General features: G+C 38.3%; 2 protein-coding genes across 2 annotated transcripts; both read left to right on the forward strand.

Moving 5' to 3' along the window:
* Nucleotides 1-1308: 1308 nt before the first annotated feature.
* Nucleotides 1309-2252, forward strand: LOC106700431 (interferon a3-like). Its single transcript, XM_023341498.1, has 5 exons — nucleotides 1309-1440; nucleotides 1531-1617; nucleotides 1717-1866; nucleotides 1984-2070; nucleotides 2154-2252. Exons 1-5 carry the CDS (start codon nucleotides 1309-1311, stop codon nucleotides 2250-2252), a joined length of 555 nt encoding a protein of 184 aa, XP_023197266.1.
* A 1933-nt stretch (nucleotides 2253-4185) lies between these two features.
* Nucleotides 4186-21936, forward strand: plekhm1 (pleckstrin homology and RUN domain containing M1). The gene is made up of 12 exons (XM_005794830.3): nucleotides 4186-4381; nucleotides 5145-5233; nucleotides 11101-11342; nucleotides 11475-12131; nucleotides 13662-14157; nucleotides 15456-15594; nucleotides 17929-18903; nucleotides 19147-19292; nucleotides 19906-20099; nucleotides 20263-20326; nucleotides 20421-20578; nucleotides 20730-21936. Exons 2-12 carry the CDS (start codon nucleotides 5180-5182, stop codon nucleotides 20842-20844), a joined length of 3240 nt encoding a protein of 1079 aa, XP_005794887.1. The 5' UTR covers nucleotides 4186-4381; nucleotides 5145-5179; the 3' UTR covers nucleotides 20845-21936.
* The last annotated feature ends 161 nt before the right edge of the window (nucleotides 21937-22097 follow it).

Here is a 22097-nt window from a genome sequence, read left to right on the forward strand (position 1 = left end):
CATTTCAGCAACAAGGCAGTTCAAAGTGCGTTGCATCATAAAAACATAACGCAGCAACAAATTAGGCAACGAGCAATATACAGTACGTCACATTTTCTCAAATGTCATCGTCAAAATCATCAAGCAAATACAAATCTAATATGTTGACCAACATTCCAATAATCAAAGGCAGCTCTAATCATGGGTTTTCAGCCTTGATTTAAACTAATTCAGTTCATGTTTGCTTTTCTTTTTTCAAGTTGCTTTTTATATTGACAGCACGTTTTTATTTTTATTTTTATTTTGTCTACAATTGCTACTCAGTGGTGGTTGTTGTGTGTCTTGTCTCTATGCTGTAACTGCGAAATAATTTCCCTGCTGGGATGAATAAAGTAATTCTATTCTATTCTATTCTATTATATTATATTCTATTCTATTCTATGTTTGAAATGGACATTTATCGTGTTTTCACACATTTACTTATCTAACTTCATTTTCTCCAGCGTGCCCATTCTGGTGAGGTAGATAAAGATTTCTTTTAGATGTAAAAAAGAAGACTCAACAACAAAGAAAACAAAACAACTATTTTTTTAAAAATATTTCCACTGAAAAAAAAAACGTTACTGACATAATCAAAGAAAGTTCAGACATTTTTACTGCGTGTGCTAATGAGGTGGTAAGGAATTGACACGGTACGAAATGTCCTGCAGCACCTGAACAAAATACGGGTTCGAAACGAACTAAACGTACCAGCTCGTTACTTCCCACGGCTGTGAATTTTGTTTCTCTGTTTCTTACCTGACCCCGAGTTTGGATCAGCTAACTTTTATCTTAGGTAACCTCATTCCGTACCTTAGAAATTAGTATCTAAATAGTTGTTTCTAGTGGATATTGAGTAAATTCAAGAACAAAGTTTGGTTTATTATCAGGCTAATTGACGTATAAACGTGCCTCATCCCATGATGGCCCATGAGGATAAATGCATTTCAATTAAAGTCAGCACGTTCATCTTGTTTTGAAACGTTCACTGCAGCTTTTGTGGCCTCAACTATTTCAGTCCACGGCCTATTTTTCATGATTATTTCACTCGTTCACACGGATTTACATGGTGTACATTTACAGGCTCACGAGCCAAACAATGGTTCGTTTTCTACCTGAATGAAAGCCGCTCTCTCCTCCGCTGGCTTTTCCCAAGGTGTGTCTGGAAAGCGAAATGCAGGCTCTGGCTTAAATGCTCCGCTGCGGCTCTGCTTCCACACAACAACACCAGGAGACATCGGAGTTCGTGTACAAAGAAGTTTTATTGTTTAGTTAAAGGACAAAGTCAAGATGCTGAACAGGATTTTCTTCGCTTGTGTGTTTCTCGGTCTGTTCTGCTCAGGCTCCGCGCTGAGCTGCAGGTGGATGGAGCATAAATTCAGACAGTACAGCGGAAACGCTTTGAATCTGCTGGATATGATGGTAAGAGACCAGATTTGAAGACTTTTTAAAGTTCGTCTAATCTATGAAAATGTATTTAAGGTCTGACGTGTGCGTCTGTTTGTGCTGCAGGCGAATAACATTACTAACAGCACTGAGGATGAAGAGAACACTGTGGCCTTCCCTGATCATCTGTACAGCCAGGCATCCAAAGCATCAGTAAGTCCTCTACAGCTGCTGCTTATGATCTATTGTGGATGAGCCAGCAACGATTCTTTCAGTCATCTCATAGTTTTCCTCTTCTTCCTCTTGTTCCAGGCTGAAGGTAAACTTTCCTTCGCAGTCCACATCCTGCAGGAGGTTTCTGCCCTGTTTGAGGAAGATCAAAACTCTTCATCATGGCAGGAGGTCACAGTGGAGAACTTTCTCAATGTTGTCAACAAACAGGCTGATGAACTTCACTCCTGTGTAAGTTCACCTCCATTCAGACTGGATACGTTTCATAACAGTTTAATCTAAACACATCTCACAATAAATGTACAAAACATAATCTATACACCTGACTTTTCTCTCTAATTGTTTCAGATTAAAGGCCATAGCCACATGAAGAAGAGGAACACCAAGCTGCACTTGTATTTCAAGAGATTATCCAATGAAATCCTGGCGAAAATGGTCAGTTTACATTCTCTGTCTGCTACTATGCATGCCGTGTTTCAAAACTGCATAATGTAATAATAACATTGTTGTGTCTTCAGGGCCACAGTGCTGACGCCTGGGAGCTGATCAGGAGGGAAGTCAAAGACTGTCTAATGAAAGCAGACCACCTGGTTTCCTCTCTGCTCCCCCCCAACTAAAATATTGAACATGGGTTGAGATATCACATAAATTATTTATTTATTTATTTATTTATTTCACAATTATCCAGTGTTTTATGACTGTGAAGACACTGATATTTATCATTATTTGTGCAGTTTCTTTATTTTTATTTCATTTCTCCCATCTTTTGATTACTTTGCATTATTACCTTTCATAATAACATTTATTTATTTATTTATTTATTTATTATCTATGTTGGCATTTTATGTATTTCCATTTGTTTTCAAATCATTGTAAAACAATTAAAATAATCATAGTACACTGTTTAAAACATATTTTAAAGAATAAAATGATCTCATAGTCAAGGAAATGTGTCCTCAGTCCTCATTTACCATGAAACTTTTTCGGAATGTGCAGTGACTTCCAAACTCAATTCTTACACATCTTGTGACATTTTTTGTATTCCAACGCCAAACTTAAAAGCATTATGTTAGGATTTCTTTTAGACAGACTATTACGTTGTGAAGCCAGCACCACCTGCACTCTGGGGGAGATTTTTGGAGACATCTTGGAACTATTTTCATCCAACGTTCTGGAAAATCTCCACAAGCAAAAATTCACTATTGAGTCCTTTGAGGCGGCCGTGGGCAACAAAGTTCCCGAAACCTTCACTGAAATAATGGACGTCGACGGAGACTACCGTACCGAGCACACCGAGAATTTAAACCAGCTCATTGTGAAATATCTGTTGGATAGAATTTATCTGAGCTTGGACTCGGATGATCCTCCAAGAAATCATGTCAACCAGTCACCTTGTAAATCCATAATAATCAGGTATATGGTTGAGGAAACAAACTTGATCATAAAGGACCTCGTGGTTGGATTGCGTGCATCCAATGAGGAATCCAAAAAAGTAGATGTCGACAACCCAGTTCATTCTTAAGAGCTTGCAGATGGTGAAAAAGAGATGCAGAACAAAACTGCTGAGTCGAAATTGAAGCTCAAAGGTCTGACAGGGACGATCAAGAGGCAAGCATTCTTCTAAGGTTGCTCCAGTGAACAGTAAAGAGAAGCCAAAGCTGAGCGTCCAGGTTGAAGATGGGAAAAAATCTGCAGGAGAAGGTTCTACTGGCAATACACTGGAGCGAAAATATGAAGGTGAGGAAGAAGGATGTGTAGCTCAGCCCGCCTTAGTCACCAAGGAAACTGTGGCCATGGCGGGTTTGATTCCTCCAGAGGTTCTGTTAACTGGAGATCTGCAGGAGGAGGAATTAGAACCAGAACCAAAGGTTGACGAAGTCTCACCTGCTGAGCCCCTCAGTCCTCCTGAAGATCCATCAGACATCACAGATCTGGAAAACTGTGCACCAGAGATCCGGTTAACTAAAGATTCTCAGGTGCAGGAATTGGAACCTGAGTCCATCAGAAAACCAGAGCGAGACTAAGGAGACAAAGATCAGGAAAATGGGCATGAGAAGCCTAGTCAGCGATCTGATCCAGATAATTATCGAGAAATCGGGACAGAGCTGTCACCCTCCAGAAAATTTTAGTGCCATCATTGATCGTCTGTTTGAGAAACTCTGGATTGAAACTGAACTCAGAGTCCTCAGAATGAGCCCAGAAACGATTGCACGACAGGGCAAGGCCATTTTCAAAGACCTGCTGAAGGAGTGCAACAAGGCAGAGAACATCCTGCTCCTCCTGGAGTCAGAGAAGCCGATATTTGAGAAAAATATAATAATGTGATAATAAAGACATAAAATTCTATTTCCACCACAGAATTCCGTAAAAGAAATATTAGTGTATTTGACCATAGAAGATAGCAGACACGTTTAAAATGTTTTTAAAATGTAAATGTTGCTCTCGTTCTGAGCACTCTGGTTTACTCCTTTAAGGAAGTTCATTGAAGGCATCACAGATCGTTTGACTTCCCATGATGCATCGGTTTTCAGTTAGACTGCAACAGGAGGAGGAGTCGGTTGTGTTTCAGGTTTACGGGTGTGTGTTTTTCTGCGTTACAGCGCTTTAACAGAAAACTGTGGAAAACAACTGTACGGACTGAGATTCGTTTAGTTACATGATGTACTTTCAGTGAGTTTACATCAAGTTCCCGAAGAATACCGACGTGTTTTGGGGAGTCTGGAGAGAGGTTAGCCAAACTGCTTCGGTAAGTTAGCCAACCGATGTGCTAATTTAACGTTGGTTTGCAGCTATAAAGTCGCTTGTAGGTTACAGCAAGGACAAAGTTTTTATCGCCTAACGTCCTTAGTATGTTGGCCACAGACTAGTCAGAGTATTTTAGTGTTCTCTAGATTTAGTAAGCGATTATATATGTCTTGTTGATATGCATAAAGTCACATAGCTGAACACTGATGTGTGGTACCAGTGTAAACAAGCTTTTATATTATTTATTTGAAAAACGATGCAAGACCTTTTAGGTCACTTTCCTGTTCTGTTGTTGTCTCATTAGTTGCCCTTTGGGATTAATAAACAATAGTTTAATTGAATTACACTTTTTTGTGATTGCAGTGTAGGTCAGACGATTAATCCAGCCTGGAAATTTAACTCGCTTGCTGTATTAAATCTAATTATTTTTATTTCGCGAAGCTTATTATTTGATTGAGGAAGTTATTTTTGAAGCTTCTGTAGCTACTTCCCTGCAGACAGACAGCATCGCTAATCAGTGCCTCACATGACTCAGTTACAAAGCGGTTACTCACAAAGACCGTGAAACTGCAGCAATGTAAGAGAGCAGAGTCCCATGATAAGGAAACACAAATATAGTCTTCTGCCAGGAACAAGTGATGTATATAAAAAAGAAACCGGCTCTTCTTCTTTAGTAAATTTGGATATCAGATGTACTTGAGACAGTTTGAGAACCACAGTTACTGTAAGTGAGTGTTTAGACTTAGTTTTTGTGTGTTTTTAAGGTGCTATGTGAGAATAAACCTTCCCCTGACGTGCCATGCTTGCCACCCAGATGCCAGAAACTCTACCAGAGGCCAAATATGTCAAACAGGTAAAAATCTAATTATTTTCTTATGCAGTTGAAGGTTTGTCTTAAGTTAATGTCAGTGTTCCCTCACTTCTTTTAAAGCTGCTTCTTGTGAAGTGATTGTGACACTCAGGAAAGCCTGTTGTAAATTTTGTTGCTCTAATTATGCTGGAGAACATTTGGGAAGCCTTAAGAGGACTTCTCTCTCAGTATGACTTATTTGCTGTGTTATCATTGGAATGTCTTGAATGTCTTGCAAAGTCTCAAATTTAAACTTCTCAATTGTACACCTTTAACTGTCCAGATTTTCAGTTCCTATTTCAACTGATCTGTTACGTTTAAAGTTGGTATATCTTTGCTTTTTCTTTTTTTGTTTGCTTTTGAAATGTACTTGCAACAGTCATTTGCTCAGTACGTTCGTTCCTCTGATGAATTAATATGGGTGCTCTCACGCTCTGATAAAACTATAATGATTCAGGACAAAGATATCGTGCACCCCTAAATCAGGGCAACAACCAAACCTGTCAGAAAGAATTTATCATCCGATCCTCAGCCTTTCTTACAAACCTACTAAATAAATCGTCTGCAAAAACTAGCAGTATACTAGAGGCAGGGGTGAAAGTAGGCAGGTACGGTTGGGTACTGCGTACCCCTAAAAGATTTAGCGGGGATACGCAGTTCCTGCAAGAGAGGGGAGCGGCTGTCTGCTGTAAAAAATCAATGGGTGCACTGTGCAGCTGTGAGTGCACCCATTAATCAGTTATGACTGATTAGTTTTTCAAGAACAATCTAAAACACGATTTAGTCACTTAATAAATAGATTTTGTCCCATTGTAGTGGTGATTGTTTGCCAAGCCAAACATCCAATAAAAGTTCCATCAAGCCACTACTAAGGTACTGGGGGCAAGTTTCTGTATGAAGGCAAAAGAAGGTTAAATGTCCAAACTTGTTGATTGTTCTGGATGATTTATTTTCCCATTTCAGCAAGCAATTACATTCTTTCTGCTACCTCTCTTGCTCTGGTAAAAAAGGCCCCAAACGCAAATGCATGCTGGTCCTTTACCAGGCCCCTACACTTATAGAAAGTGGAGCGACCCGCATTTCTTCTTGTCTTACTTAGAAAATAAATAAGAAAAATAATAAAACAAAAAAGAAATAAAATCAACAATTATTAACCTGCAAATAAACTCTGTAAATAATAAAAAAATAGAAATTTAACAATAAACTAACAAAATTCAAATGGATAAAGAATAAATAGCTCCAACACCCATTTCATATTGTTTCTGAACTGTTCGTGCTTTGTTAGAGCAGGGATGCAATAGGTCGATCGCGGAAGGTTTTGAGTTGATCTCGGCGGTAGGTGACAAACTGAATGCCGCCTGGACGCTGAGACCAGCACGTCCTCTTCTGACTCACTTATCAAAACGTTTGTAACTTTATTAAAGAACAACAACAACAACAAAAAATTCAACAAAACATGTTCAAGTTAATGACCCAACAAAAATAATAATAATCTCGGTAATTATTGTTTCAAAAAGGGGTTACGCAATTTTTTATGTTTCGGTTCCATTACCAAAATAACTAGCAGAGCAGGAGTTTAAAATGAACTAATCAGCCACCACTGTGTTCAGGGGAGCGCTTATTAATAATCGCAAAATAAATATCAAGCCTGAAAACCTAATATAGTAAAGGACTGAATGTTATGTTTTCAACGTAATCTCTGCTTGGCTTGCGGAGAGCAGGCGATTGCCACGGCAACAGGTGTGCTTAAATGACAAAGAGAGAGTAAAAAGGTAGGAGTGGTTTTGAGTTGATCACTTGTTCGGGTTGTTTTACCTTTGTTTACCTTTGCTGTGGCACATTACAACCGCTGTAGTTTCTGAACGTTCATTAAACGACAAACCTGGACTAATTATCACGTTCGTGTGAGTATACGTCATTCACAACAAACAGGTAAATATGGTTTATTTAGTATTTAACAAACAAATGGCTTCTACCGTGATAATTATGTGAAATTTAATTGTCTAATATAAAAAAAACATTGTTTGGGCATCTCGCTTTGAGCTCAGATTCTGAGAGGCTTTTTCTCTATCAAACAATTTTTTTTGTTTCTTATTTAGTGGAAATATTGATGTTGATGAGACTTTCTCCAAAATTATAATCTTTTTCAATACTTTATAGCTCCACTGTTGAAAATGAGGTTCTAACATTCACAAATGATATTTAAATAAAATCCAGTCCAACATCTGGTTTGAGGTGACTCCTCTGGAACCTATTGGAGGAAAAATATCCCAACTTCAGAAAATGTGTTTTTATCTTAACAGTGCGCTGTGGTTTCTCCTATCAGTATGAAAGTCAGGGTGAGAAGGTGCCATGTTAGGAAGACGAAGTGGAAGCTGCAGGATCTTCAGAACAAACAGGTCATGATTCTATTGGCCTACTGATTATCCCTCTGTCTGGACACAGGGTCAATATTACCAATTTTAAAGCTAAAATGAATGGTTATATGCCAGACATGGAAAACTGGGATGCACTCCATGCCATGATGTTCAGACTTTAGGTCTCATGGCATCTTGCGATGTCAACATTGCAGCCAGTGGGCTGAGGGAAATACAGCTCCATTTTGTAGCAATTCAAGAGTTTTTATTTACCAGCTTTTATTGCTTTGCAAAAAAATTCATCAGCACAGAAACTTCAAAGCACACAAAGAAGCAATTGTGCAGTTATGACACTTTTGTCATAGTACCCCAAGAATTTAAAACTACTTTCATCCCTGACTAGAGATGTGCTGATCATCGGCCACCAATCATAATTGGCCGATTTCCGTGAAAAAGTGTATGATTGGTGATCGCCGATCACTGTCTCTTGTTGCCGATCACCAAAACGATCACTTGTATCTCACTTCTCAGGCTGCGTGTGCAACTGATCTCCTCTTTCCTTCACATGGCGCAAACGCGCAGCAACAAATCCTGTCGTGTGGAACTATAACACTCTGAAAGTGAATGGGGAAGTTTGCGTGTTGCGACAGAAAATTACCTCGGAGGTGAAGCACGTCACAATGCATCACCACAACGAATTTAATATGACACTTAAAAAACAAGCACTTGACGGAGTTTGGCTAGATCGAGGCTCAATACAGGAAAAAATGACATCTGGAGCGGCCAAATAACAGGTGAAAAAATAAATAAATAATAATTGATCTCCTCTCCCTCCTCCTGTGTTTTGCAGAATTACTCCACTCAGTCAGAAACAGCCAATCAGAACCAGCATTAATCAGCTAGCCGTGCTCTTAGGAAGTTTTGATTCAGTAACTTAGGATTGTTTATTTTGATGCAACCTGCATTTGACTTTGAATGGATGTTTCCCTCTTTTACTAGACATTATTTGATATAGGCAGCGTCGTGAGACTTGTTTGACTCATATAATTTAGGGTACAGAGAACCTTACTGTTAAATGTTGTTTAACTGGTTTCAGGTTTTTCAGTTGTTTTGACTGAGTAGCTGCTGTATTGTGCCTGCAAGTATGTTGCATGTTTACGTTAATAAGGTGAATTTATTACCAGATCATTTTTTAATTTTGCCAGATCACAGTATCATTTATAACTAACGTGAAAAATAAACAGTCAATCCAGCCGATCGGCAGAGATTGGCCTCATGGGTGATCGGTATAGGAATCGACAGCAAAAACCTGATCAAAGCATCCCTACTGTATACAATACAAGTTATTAAGTTATACAATTGACTTATTTTTGAGAATTCATGTTGGTCTTAAATTTAAATCATGATGGCCCTAGGAATATTTTTAAAAGATTTAAATGTTATCTGAGACTTGCAGAAACACTGTTAAACAAACATTATTGGGTGCAAAGTTAATAACTAATGAATGCTGCAAAAGTACATTATAAGAGATGTAAGAACAGACTTTGATTAGTCAATAATTCTTAGAATGAACCCATATTCTCGTTACAGTGTATGACCATTATAACATACAGATGGTTCACTTTTTATCCACTAGTAGCACCATGTGCTTCCTGCTTATAGCTTTCCCAGAACTGCTTATCTAACTGAGCCGCTTTGCATTTTGTTTTAGCAGAAATGCATCGATTTGACTTCCTAATACAACTGCTAGGTTATCTTGATTTCTCTATAAGAACATATAATACCAAAAATGTAACATTTTTTGCTGTTTTTGTGATAAATGAAGGAATGAGCTGTCTTTGCATTACAGGTATTATGGTGAAGTAAAATAAGGATTTCTCAAAAATAGTCACAAATTACAGAGCTTGTCTCTGATATGTATTGATACAGTGAAACCCTCCAGGTCCTAGAACAGAGGTTTCTGTACTTATGAAACCCAACTAAAATGTTTTCTTTTCTTTTTTTTTCCAAAGCTGTCCAGCATAAGTAAAATCTATGATTGTGTTAGTTTGTTAAGCCATTTATTTGCTGTTACTTTATAGGAACCTTAAATTGGCATGCTGTCGGTAATTATTTTTTATGAAGATCAGAAGAGACGTTCGTGTGAGATAGCAGGAAGCATACATAACTGTGTGGTTAAGCTGGTTTTTAGTATTTCTTCTACTTACCGGTAGTCGTTTACGCAGTGCTTCATGAAACATTCACTTCAACAGCATTTTTCTAAAATGTTTGTATTTGGCAAATTTCTGCATATTTATTGATTTGTAAATATTTGACCTTTTTTTGGATTAATGCTTTTGTAATGCTCCACATTTTTGTCAGAAATATTTATTGTCTTTACCTGTACAATCCGTGTTGAACTTCCCAATTCCATGTTTTCCTGGCATGAAGTTTTGATTGTCCAACAGGGTCACGGTGATCTTCTCTTGTGAGAAAGAAAATGGGTTAATTTTAGAGGTCAGAAGGGAACTGAGTAAAAGTGACAGTTCTCACTTATTAAAGACGTTGTTCAGCAGAATTTATTGTGATGAGCATTTGCTATTTATGCAGGAATAACTCAATTGTATTTCTGTAAATCGGCTTCAGTACAATGATATTATTTCAACATAAATGTAAAAATTTTATAATTTTGCTCTTGCTACATGTCATATGTAGCAGTGGAATATATGCAGATATTTCACTTTTTGGATTAAAAACATGTTAATGATCTGCTAAAGAAGAAAGTTGTGATATTATCTTTAAAGCAGCTTCAATCCATTAGTGTCTTATGCAGTTGTGCAGATGCATCAGTTTTCATTTTTCTTTATTAGGTTCTTCAAAATAGCATAGGGTACTGTTTTTTTGTTTACTTCTTTACGAAGCATACAAAAAGAGTAATGTATTATATTGGTATGACTTTCCACATTTTGCTACGTGACAGTCACTGACTTCAAAGTATCCAACTAAACTAATGGAGCATTAATCAGAGAGGTATTCTCTTTCTCTTTTTCAATATTTTGATCTACTTTCTGATGGTCTACCACATTAAATCCAATAAAATACCTGCAGCTAAATGACTAAAATGTTTAAGCCGTATGAATACTTTTGCAAGATGTATGTTTTGAAATAACAAACAGAAATAAAGTGTTCTTTTAGGAGCAGCAGGAAGCCTCTGCAGTGCTCAAAGTGAAAAGCTGTCACCAATTTCAGTGTTGTTTAAAAGAATCAGCTTTTTCCACAAAGTGTTGCGCAACATTGCTTTGAATTTTATATTGTTATGATCTCCTTCCGTCTATGTCAGCTGAGACATATGGTGTTAGATAACCTGTGGCCTGGGTTTCATAAGAATACAGCTTTGTAGACAAACTCTAATCCAGAGTACAGTTCTGTGCAAAGGTTGTAAAGAAACTTGCCTCTCATCAACATTGTTATTTTGATTTTATCTGTGGGGGGAAAAAAAGTTGATGTTTTTGTCTGTTCTATGTTCTCACCCAGATCAAAGACAAGTTGGCCCAGTCTCTTAAAGCCCTCCAGAAACGATACGTGACATCAGATGCCGTGGTCACCAGCGAAGACGAGAATGCTAACCTCCTTTGCTCCGCTCTGGAGGCCATTTTCATTCATGGGATCAAGAGCAAGTATATCCGCTCCGAAGCTGGAGGCCGAAATAGGAAGGGTGACCGGGGAGTCCTCCCTCAGCCTTATTTCTGGAGCCTCCTCAAGACGGTCACCCACCGGTAAGCAGAAATGGAGAAGTAAATCATTCATAACTGAATGTGAAAATACTAAACAGATTCATTTATTGAAAAAAAGTTAGCAAAACTTGATTTTCAAAACTTGTTTGTAAAAATAAAAAATAAAAATTGCAGTGACGTGATCACGGAGCTGGAGAAGATCAGTTACCTTGGCACAGACGTGGGCCGCTGCAGAGCGTGGCTGCGACTGGCCCTGAACCACGGCCTTCTAGAGTGCTACCTCGCGTCTCTGTTTCGGGAGGGCTCCAAGCTGCATGCTCACTATCAACCCAGTGCCTTGCTCCTGAATGCAGAGGAGCGAGAAGTTCTGCTCAGCTACCTCCAAGGTCTGGCCTCACTCACATTCAACCTGTCCTACAAGTCCGCTGTCCTTAACGAATGGACCACCACGCCTCTGGCTCTGGCGGGTCTCTGCCCACTGTCCCAGTCGGACCCGCTCAATGGTGCAAGCCAACTTGCCTCGAAGCCCCCCCGCAAGGAATCGTGGGACACTGCGTCTCAGTCATCAGGCTCATCAGATGCAATGGATGTGCAGAGAGTCTACCCTATGTCTCCTCCTGGCGGAGAGGTTTTACAAGGAGAAAAGGCGGTGCTGTACTCATCTAATTTGAGTCTGGACACCACAGGGTCCTCCCAGCTCTCCTCCAGCTTGAGCTCCGACAGTTACCTGCAGGGACAGGACCCCCGCAGCCTGAATGGAGAGCAGTGGTCTTCAGGTGACCTGGACGCCCCCATTATTGTCAGAAACTACACCAAAAGGCACCAGAAAGAGTATGTTTGGTTTGCTATTCTTTGGTTATGTGGAAGAATGAGGTTTAGGGAGGCATTTAACTGGAAGAGTGGAAGTTTTACCTATTTTGATAACATTTTTTGGAATGGCAAAACCAAAAGGAGCAGCAATGATCTAAATCAATCAAACATTTGTAGTGTTTACACACCTCTGTTTACAAAAAAATATTTTTCTGCAAAGATGTGAGGCCATTTTTAAAAAAAAGCCCACCTTTAATATGATAAGATCAAATAGACTCAAAGGGGTGAAATTAATAATAGTGCAGTAGCCTGATTGTGTAAAGTGGCACAACATTAAATTAATACTCTGTTGAAACATCTTTTGATTCCATTACATTCTCTTTTTTTGTTAGAAGTGTTCCAGCTCTCCACATGTGTAGTTGACAATTTATGGACCACTCTGTTGCAAAATTGTAAGATCTTGATCACAGATCCCTTCAGTCAGCTCCACATATTGTCAAATTCAGAATCTCAACTGGACTTGGACTCACTGTTATAGCAGCAAAGAAAATCAACCAACCATCACATGTAAAATGGAGATGAAAGAGCCTGTTTATATACATATTTAAAGGTACTAAACATTTTCTTTAATAAGCCATCAACTCAAACATCAGGTTAAATGTTAGAGCAGACACTAATACTTCTGTTTTTTGTCATGGTTGGTGGTTGCAATTTTTAAGTAATATTTTAAGCAACAAAACTACCAAGCTAAATGTTATGAAACTTTATTGAGATGTGGAAGCTGATTAGAGGAAAACTTGCGGGTGTGGTGGAACTTAACCAACCTCTTTTTTTAGATTGTCTGAATATTCGACAATAATTATTTTTATATGTAACTTCCTCAATCAAATAAAGAAATATGATAAATACTGGAATTTAATACAACATGTATGAAAAGTTCCCTAAAAAATGCACGGAAACATTGACATTGATGACTTCAATCTTGTCTGTCCACAAAAATTTGAATCGGTTCAACCACAGTATTACAAATAAATGTTTAAAGTTTTCTGTAAAACCTGGTTTGAGTACATAGAGGACTGAATCTATGTAAAAATTCATTTACATACACTGTTATAGGGAAAGTTTGGATTGGATTGTCTTCATAAACTTTAAAGAGTCATGTTGACTTACAACACTGCAGTTATTTTCTGAAAAACTTTATTGCACTTCAATTCAAAATATCACAACATAATTCAGCAGTTTTATATACATGAAAACTCAAATTCTAAACAAATAAAAAATATTATTTAAGTATGAAATAAAATATTTTTGAAACCTACACTAATTTTTGGTTAAAAGTTCTATATAATATACTATTTTCCAGTGCCAGAGCCTGTCCTAATTTCTATCAAAATGACACACCTACTTGATTGTATCAGATTGACTTTTATTCACTATTCCCAGGCTAGTCATTCTAAATTTCATTCAATATATTCAAACTTGTGACAGTGTACATACATGATTATATCTTAAATGTTAACTGAATCTGCCCTGACTTGTATATTTTTTCAGTGTGCAGTCTGATTTCCGAGAGAGTGGACAGTGCAGTCAGGACTCGATGCGTGAAGACTCATTCGTCTCCAGCACAGGAGGCGAACTTTTCTCGGAGAACACAACATTCAGCGGCTCAGACAGCGAGAACCAGGGTCAGGATATGTCAGCACAAGACCCTGAAAAACAACTCCAAAATCCTGACCCAGAGCCACCTCCACCCTCTGACCAGATCCCATCCTGTGATGAACAACTTGATGTCCAAGCAGCACAGGAAATGTGCAGTAGTTCCTCTTCTGAATTATGCTCCGACACAGCTGTGATCTCTTCTGTTATCAAACCTTCTAAGCCTGTGGAGGAAGAACATGTGGCTGTTGTTCCGAAGAGCGCAGAGCCAGTCCAGGAAATAAAGCTAAAGGGTGCTTCAGAGAAGAGAAGCTCTGAGTCACAAACAAGCAAAGGCTCACAACGCTCAACAAGCATCATCAGCAGGAAACTGTCTACAGATTCATTCTCAGTAAGTAACTGAAAAAAGCAAAAATTAGTCTCAGATGAGAATCACAGATAAAGTAAAGCTACAAACATCAAGTCTCTCTTTAAAATATGCACATAACATTTGTTCCAGCTAAATCATGTGTATTTTATATAAATGCATATACTGTATCTACACATACATACATTTATTGTTATTTTGAGTTGCTTTTCACGATAAACATATTTTAACATAATTATTTCACAAGATGAAAGCAGTGCCACAAACATAATTTTGACATACATATTTAGCATTGGACATTATTATGATTAATAATGGATTATTTTATTTTAAAGGAATAAAGCGATGAAGCTTAATAATCATGTTTTATTCTTGATAGCTGCAGGTGTTTTTATATGAACAGAAATATGAATAAACAGTTCAGAATGTGAGAACTGTTTTCTCACACACCGCTATTTTCAGAGGCTAACATTAATACTCTTAGTACTTTAAAAACAAAAAAAATTCAACTGTTTATTTTGACTATATAAGAAATTCTAGCTGGTCTTGCTAGAAATTCTACCAAGAGTTGTTTCATGTTACGAACTATCAATTCAGATGGATCCATATCCAAGTGTCACAGCTTTAATGAATTAAAACTAATTGAAAATAAGGTTTGCTCACGGTTGGTTTATGAGGAAATGTCAAACAGGATGTTTGACTGTAATTTCTGGAATGTCAGTGTGTCATGGTGACAAAAATCAAAATAGCTTCTGAAAAAACATGGAAAATGTTGGTTCTGGCTCTAGAAGATTATGAATAGTCTCACTAGTCTTAGTCTGTTAGACAAAAAAAAATCCCCCAAAAAACCCTAATGTCGCTGATAAGACCATGAAAGTCTCAGTCGGCGTGCCATCGCCATGCTGATCAGAAATGAAACTGCTTCTGTGGCAGGACAGAAACTTACTCTGTTGCACTCTAGAATAACTGCTGTAAAAGTCTAAACTCTTTATTTTATGTTAACTTGCGATTTCCAAACAGAGACGACTGCAGGACGTGTTGTAACGCTTGTAACGAAACAGAGAAGTTGTGCTTTTGTTGCTCCACCTAGGCAGTTCTGCCAAAGTCAGGACTGACAAATATGCATGCACTTTGTCAAAGTTTCATACACAAACCTCAGACACATGATTTAACAGGAACAAATTTCACAGCGGTTTGCTCAGATGTCAGTCCTGATGTTTTCTTCACATGATCCTGAGTGGATGATTGTTTTTCAAATAGCTGTGGGACGTTGCAGTTTTATACAGTTTTATAACTCAGAATAAAAATATTTTGTTTTGCAGAATTCGCGTTCTTGGATTTCTGAGGATGACATCTACAAGCCTGACCTGGTAGAGGTGCCCGATAATGAGGAGGTGTCTCCCACAGCTGACCTGAAGGCTTCCCAGTCTCCTCCCAGTGTCGTCCATCGTAGACAAATAGGTATTTTCCACAGTTTTAGTAACTGAAACCCCAAAGGTCACAAACATATCAGCACATCTACATTCAGGACCCATTTTTACCAAAACACCAATTGATTACTAAGCTACTAGATATACTGTGTATCATCCACTTTTCCCATTGGAAAACATAGACTTACAGAACATAGGAAGACTTGAAGAAGTCTTCCTAAACCTTCAACTTTTGAAATGTATTTTCATGTTACATGTTGCTAAAACTGGTGATGTGAACTGTTGGTGTCTAGATTGCAATCTGGTAGAGACATACCCCAAAATACTTGCTGCTCTAAATGTGGTGAAATGGATCAATCTATAAAGTATTTACTCAGGGGGCAGAATACAAATGCAGACAACACTTTACTTGGTTTTATTTCATAAAACAGTTTTAAAACCATACGTTCCTTTCAGTTCCCAATTAAGAACTACTTTTTGTTGGTCTGTTACATAGAATCCCAATAAAAACAATTTGTGTACCTTGATAACATACATTTGAGGACAGGACTGACAAATATGCATAAGAAATTCTAGCAGGTAGGGATTCTACATACAGGTCCTGAATTACAGAACTTCTGTATTTTTTAACTTTCTTGTCAGAAGTGAAACATAGGCATCCAGATTTATCAAAAGAAACTGGTTAATGTTTCCTTAAAACTATTATATTTTTTGTGGCAGGTTGTGACAGGTTTTGGAGTCAGTGGGACTTTACTTAAAGGGAAAAATCTAACTATGAAAATACAAAGCATTTCGAAATAGCTTCCATAAGCCTGAAAAACCACTGGTCATATGTAGATGTCTGAAACAAGCTTGAAAATTTTGGTATGGCTCAGGAATGTAGTACAGCATTCTTATAGATTTAAAAAACAAAAGTCCAGTTTAACAAGCTTACGTAAGGATCTGTTTAATCTTGGCCACTTTCTGATCAACACACACCTACCTGTGTGTTAAGTCACACCTACCTGACTCAAATGCCATGTTCATGTCTTTTCCAAATTAAGTGTGGCTAAGAGAAACGGGATGTCATCAACTATAAATAAAAGATTAAAAAATCTTTTCATCGTCAAAAGTATTTATTGTTACATAACAAACTTCAGTTGCTTTTGTCTTTTGGAAATTATTAGGGGTGTTTGTAATTATGGCACTGACAAATAGCCAAATAAATGTACATACAGTATATTAAAGCTTAGAAAAATTTTTTTTAATCAGTGTGAAATTACTTAATTATAACAAAAGAGAGATACATTTTTAACACATCTTTACCAATTGTACTACTACATGTGAATGGAGCTGTTCTATTTTTTGTCACTCCAACAAAAGGGTGAAGAAAGTCGACAGCAATGGAATCTGTGGAATGACATTACAGCCAAACCCTGAACTAAAATACCGGTAGTCCAACATGTAAATTCCTTCTGGCCTTATGCCGTAAATCAACCTTCGTTTCGTAATTACAGGGAACGGACACATTACAATACAATTTGATGAGAGTTTTTGTTGCGAGACGTCACCTGTGTGAGTCGGCTGAACATTCAGTTGAAAAAATGAAATACGAGGAATTAGTTGCAAGTCTTTTCTAGTCATTCTCAGTGAGGTTAACAGAGGTGGCTGATGTCTAGAAATTTTGCTGCTGTGTTTCCACAAAATGTTTTTACTGCTCCGTCATCTTTTTAGTGAAGTCTACCAGTCCCTTCTGTAACATAACACCCCAACAACATGGTACCACCGTCCCTGTACTTCTGTCTTTTTCCTCCAAATATACCAACAACTATTATGGTGAAAAAGTTCCGTTTTGCTTTCATCAGATTACAGGACATGTGCAGGATTTGGTTTACTGATGACAACCCCTTCTTATTTGCTTCACCCAGCATGTATTCAAGATTTTTGTTTTTTGCACTTGTGTTCATGCACACACTTCAAAACTCTCAGGGAAACAGAACCCACCTGCTTAGATGGCTGGGCATTCCCACGGTGTTTATGTTTGCATGCGATTGAACAGGTGGACCGGAGACTTTCAGGAATCTGGAAATTGCATCCAAGGTTGACCAAGAGTTGTTGATACCTTTGGACTTTCTCATGTTGTCATACGTGGAAACAGTGTGTTTGTCTACTATTTAAAATCATATGTGAAGCTATAGGAGACTTACAAAGCCATGAGACCATTTAGGCTTTCCAGAATTCTTTAAGGACAGTAATTTTAAAACAAGAACAAAAATTGTCTGATTTAATGTCAAGCATCAAGAAAAAAGGTACATGTTTTAATTTTTTTATACAGTGGTTTCAGGAGTAAGTGTTGAGCCTCTCTTCTTTCTGTTTTTTGTCGTAGGGCTTTCCAACCCCTTTCGAGGCCTGCTGAAGCTCGGCCACTTGGAGCGACGAGGCGGAATGGGAATATGGCGCGACTACTACTGCGAACTCTCACCCTTTGAGTTCCGGATGTATCTGAATGCGGAAGATCGTGAATGTTTCGACAACTGCTCCCTTCTGCGATGCGAAGACATTCGTATCACATCGTCGGAGGGCCGATTCGATTTGTCCTTTCCGGGGAAACGGCTTTACCTCCGAGCAGCCAATCAGGATGAAGCAGAGGATTGGGTGGACCGTATATTTGAGGCTGTAAACAAATGCCGACCAACGCCGCACGATGATGAGCACTGGGAAGTGTTGCAGGGATCTGGTGAAAATGGAGTGGATGAGCGTTCAGTTTCATCTGCTTCCTCTGCTCTCTCAAGCCCCGAGCGACGCTTGTCACCCTCTGACTTGAGCGAGACGGCTCCTCCTGTCCAGGAGTTTGACTGGACTCGAACTACTGACTTGGAAACGGATGCTCTCAAAGAAGCTGTTCTGTATCTCTCCACAGATTCTGAAGCCAGGACTTGGGCCCCTCTGGTTGTTTCCCTTTCTCTGGAGGCCCTGAAAGGCTTTCGCATACAGGAGGAAAGGAAGGTGTTGTGGCTAAACAACCCCATTGCTGAAATCAGGGATATTGTTCCAGATGTCTCCTTGGGAGGACCAGCATTTTTTAAAGTCCTGACAGTGAGAGAGACGCTAAGATTCAGAGCAGAGAATCCTGAGGAAGCTCGGTCTTGGAGGGTTTTGATCCGTGGAGCTTTGGACTCGTATTTGGAGAGTGGAGATGATGTAATTTCTGAGGAACCTCCTCCAGTCTGGAGCACTGGAGTGAATGGTAATCTGCATAGACTGGTGCAACATAGACTGAAAGAAAATGGACAGCTTCTGGGACACCTCTACACAGTTCCATCAGAAAAGGGACTGGACGCTCAGAGCTTTAAATGCTCAGGTTTGTTTTTACGTTTGCATGTTTTGCTCATGTTGCTGTGCATTGTTTCTCAGCTGGCTACAAGGAAAAATCTTACGTTTTTTTCCTAAAAAGTAAAAGATTTGACATGATCCAATGTGATGTGAACTAGGCTCTGTGTTTAACAAAAACAAATGTAAACTACTGAGCATTATTGATGAACCTTTGTGTGTTTGATTGGACAATGGTAATCAATTGAACATGTTGTGACTGCATCCTTCACAGGCTGCCATCAGCAGATTGGCCCGTCCCGAGGAAGAGCCCGGCTGTGTGAGTTTTCAGGCCAGTACTACTGTGAGGCCTGCCACAAGGGGGACACCACCATCATCCCGTCGCGCATGGTGCACAACTGGGATCTCACCCAAAGAGAGGTAGAAGAAAGTCATTCAGATCACTTTTTATACAAGGAATGGTCCCATCATAAATCTGATCAATTTGACTTTTACTAAATTAAACATTTGTTTGTAAATTGTACTGTTAGATTTTATAAGTTGTAAAAAGAAAAAACAAAACAAAACAATGAATTATCTCACGTTATCTGACTTAACTTGAGGGGGGGGGTGTTTTTTTTAAATAATTTTTTTACACATTTTTGTGTCAAGTGGTCGTCGGCTACTGTGGTCGTTTTTTTGAGTGGGGTGCTGGTTTGTTAGTTCTCCTAACTACTTCTGCATTGAGCTTTTCTTTTGTTTTTTTTTATACATATTTCTATTGAATAGAACTATTGTTAGCTATCAGCCTGAACTGCGTTGAAAAGGAAGAGATGGAAAACGTTAAAATAAAATTTTAAATTAAATGTCAATTAGAAAAGTTAAGAGTCAGGCAGAATTTTAAACGTCTCTGTAGTGGAGAGGTCAATAATTTCAAAAACCTTTTGTGCTAAGCTCCCTCTGATACTTTGAGGGCTTTACTGCATAGCCTGCCGTGATGTATAAAATCTGTTCCTTCCTTAGAGTGTGTTATTTACGGTTTTTCTCTGTTCAGGTGTCAAAGAAAGCTCTGCGTCTGTTGGCTCAGATAGAGAAGGAGCCTCTGATGAACCTGGAGCTGCTGAATCCTGATTTGATGAGCCATGCAGAATCCATGACTCAGGCCCACAGCCTGCGAGAGAGGCTGCGCCTGCTGGGCGACTACCTGTTGACCTGCCGCAGCGGAGCCTGCAAGAAACTCCATGCCAGGTGTGTTTGCGAATTGATCAGGGCCTACTTTCACTCTGACCTGATTTTGGCATTTATTTAATGGTTTTCAGTCCAGTAAAATGTAACTTGGGGTTAATTCAGACATATGATTATTTTTTTGCATTTTATTTTAATATTTACTTTGTCTTCGTCTTGTTTCCAGAATGGGACAGCGAACTTATCTGTTGGAGTCAAGGCACCTGTACAGTGTTCTGGATTTAAGACAGGTATCGTTTTATTTTATCTCTTTATCTTCTAATGTTTCTCCACCCATCTGTAGCTCCAGCAGACCTGAAGGCGTGTATTTGCTCTGTGTTTCAGATAGCAGATGGCCAGTATGGAAACTTCCTGACCTCCCTGGTGCAGCAGGCCTCTAATCACGTGCTGAACTGCGACCTGTGCACACAGCGAGGTTTCATTTGTCAGATATGCCACTCTAATGACATCCTCTTCCCCTTCCAGTTCAACAGCACCACCAGGTATATTCTCCTTAACTTATCTGTGCTCTGAGTTAAATTGAAGCTTGCATGATTTCAGGTTTTCAGATCAAGCTCACCTGTTTTCCTCAGGGAGTGTAAATGCCCTTTTTAACTCAAATTGTTTTCAATGCTTTTTGTTTTTTTGATGCAGATGTAAAGATTGTAAAGCAGTGTTTCACCTTTTCTGCAAGACTGAAAAGAACTCTTGTCCTCGCTGTGAGCGAATGAAGAAATACCTGGAGAGAGATCTACAGGACTCCCATTGAACTATTTAATTGCCAACGGAAAAGAGAAGTTGATCTTTTATAAGGAGTAACCTAAAGTGCAATTACGAGAACAATGAGCCTTTTCCAACAGACTAAACACTGACAAGAGATGAAATGAAGGGGTCACCATGTTACAGTGACTAAAACTTTGCACTATTTAGAGGCCAACATACAGAATGGATGCAACCAAATAATAATGACCAGTGAATTTGTTACTTCTACAAACACTGATTCAGCCACGGCATCAAAAGAAATTTAGGACAGAGGTGATGGCACCTGCCACAAAGAATATCCAACACATTTGTACACCGTTACTGAGTCAAATTCACTTTTCTTAACTGTTATTTAACATGCTACTCTCCATTCAGTGTTTGTCCTTATATGATGCTCAGTAGTGAGGATGAAATATTCGAAACCATTAAAAAGCAGGACTTGAAATGATCTAATGATTTTAGTTGTGCCTTGTGTTTATTTTCAAGCTTGCCGCTCTAATGACTCAATCATTTCCTGTTGATTTAAAGCCATACCAGGGCCAAAATGCAGAACAAAGCTGTTTATATTGAACAGCAAGCATTAAATTTATTGCAATGATATCATTTAGCTAAATGTCTTTAATTTAGGACACAGAACTCTTCCTTATCATACGTTACTTAAATTTATTAATTGTTTGATTTGGTTCTTGGACTGCGGATTAGATTAAAAAAAGTAAATAAATATACAAAAGATCTTGATTTGCATACATTTTGATTTACGATATTTAGCATACTTGCACTTTATCAAAGTTGGATATTCCTCCAGAATGTAGCTGCAATATCTTTAGTTATATCTTACTGTGCAGACTTTTTTTTGTTTAGATTTTTCATATATTCTCAATTTTTGCTACTTTGTTTCAATGTCTTCAGTGTGCTGAAATACCAGTAAATGACTCAAAACTGCCAAGAACAAAACATAATTTTGATATATGCATAACATATCGCATTTAAGAGGAGCATGGAAAATACAGCAGTACTGTTTTTGACAGATTGTACTTATTTTATCTTATGTGTTATGTATAAATGGCCATACTGAAATAAAAGGCTATTGCAATGAGAATTTGGGAAAGCTTGTGTTCATTATGTGCTCATTAATTTGAGTCGGTATAACAATGGCGTGTCTATTGCTATGGAGATCTGAAGGTGCTGACTAAATGTTAATATTTTAAATGTGATGATTTAAATTATTGGTAAATACTAAAATAATTTGCATTAACTAAT

The sequence above is a fragment of the Xiphophorus maculatus genome, chromosome 10 (genome assembly GCF_002775205.1).
Source record: "Xiphophorus maculatus strain JP 163 A chromosome 10, X_maculatus-5.0-male, whole genome shotgun sequence".
NCBI lineage: Eukaryota > Metazoa > Chordata > Actinopteri > Cyprinodontiformes > Poeciliidae > Xiphophorus > Xiphophorus maculatus.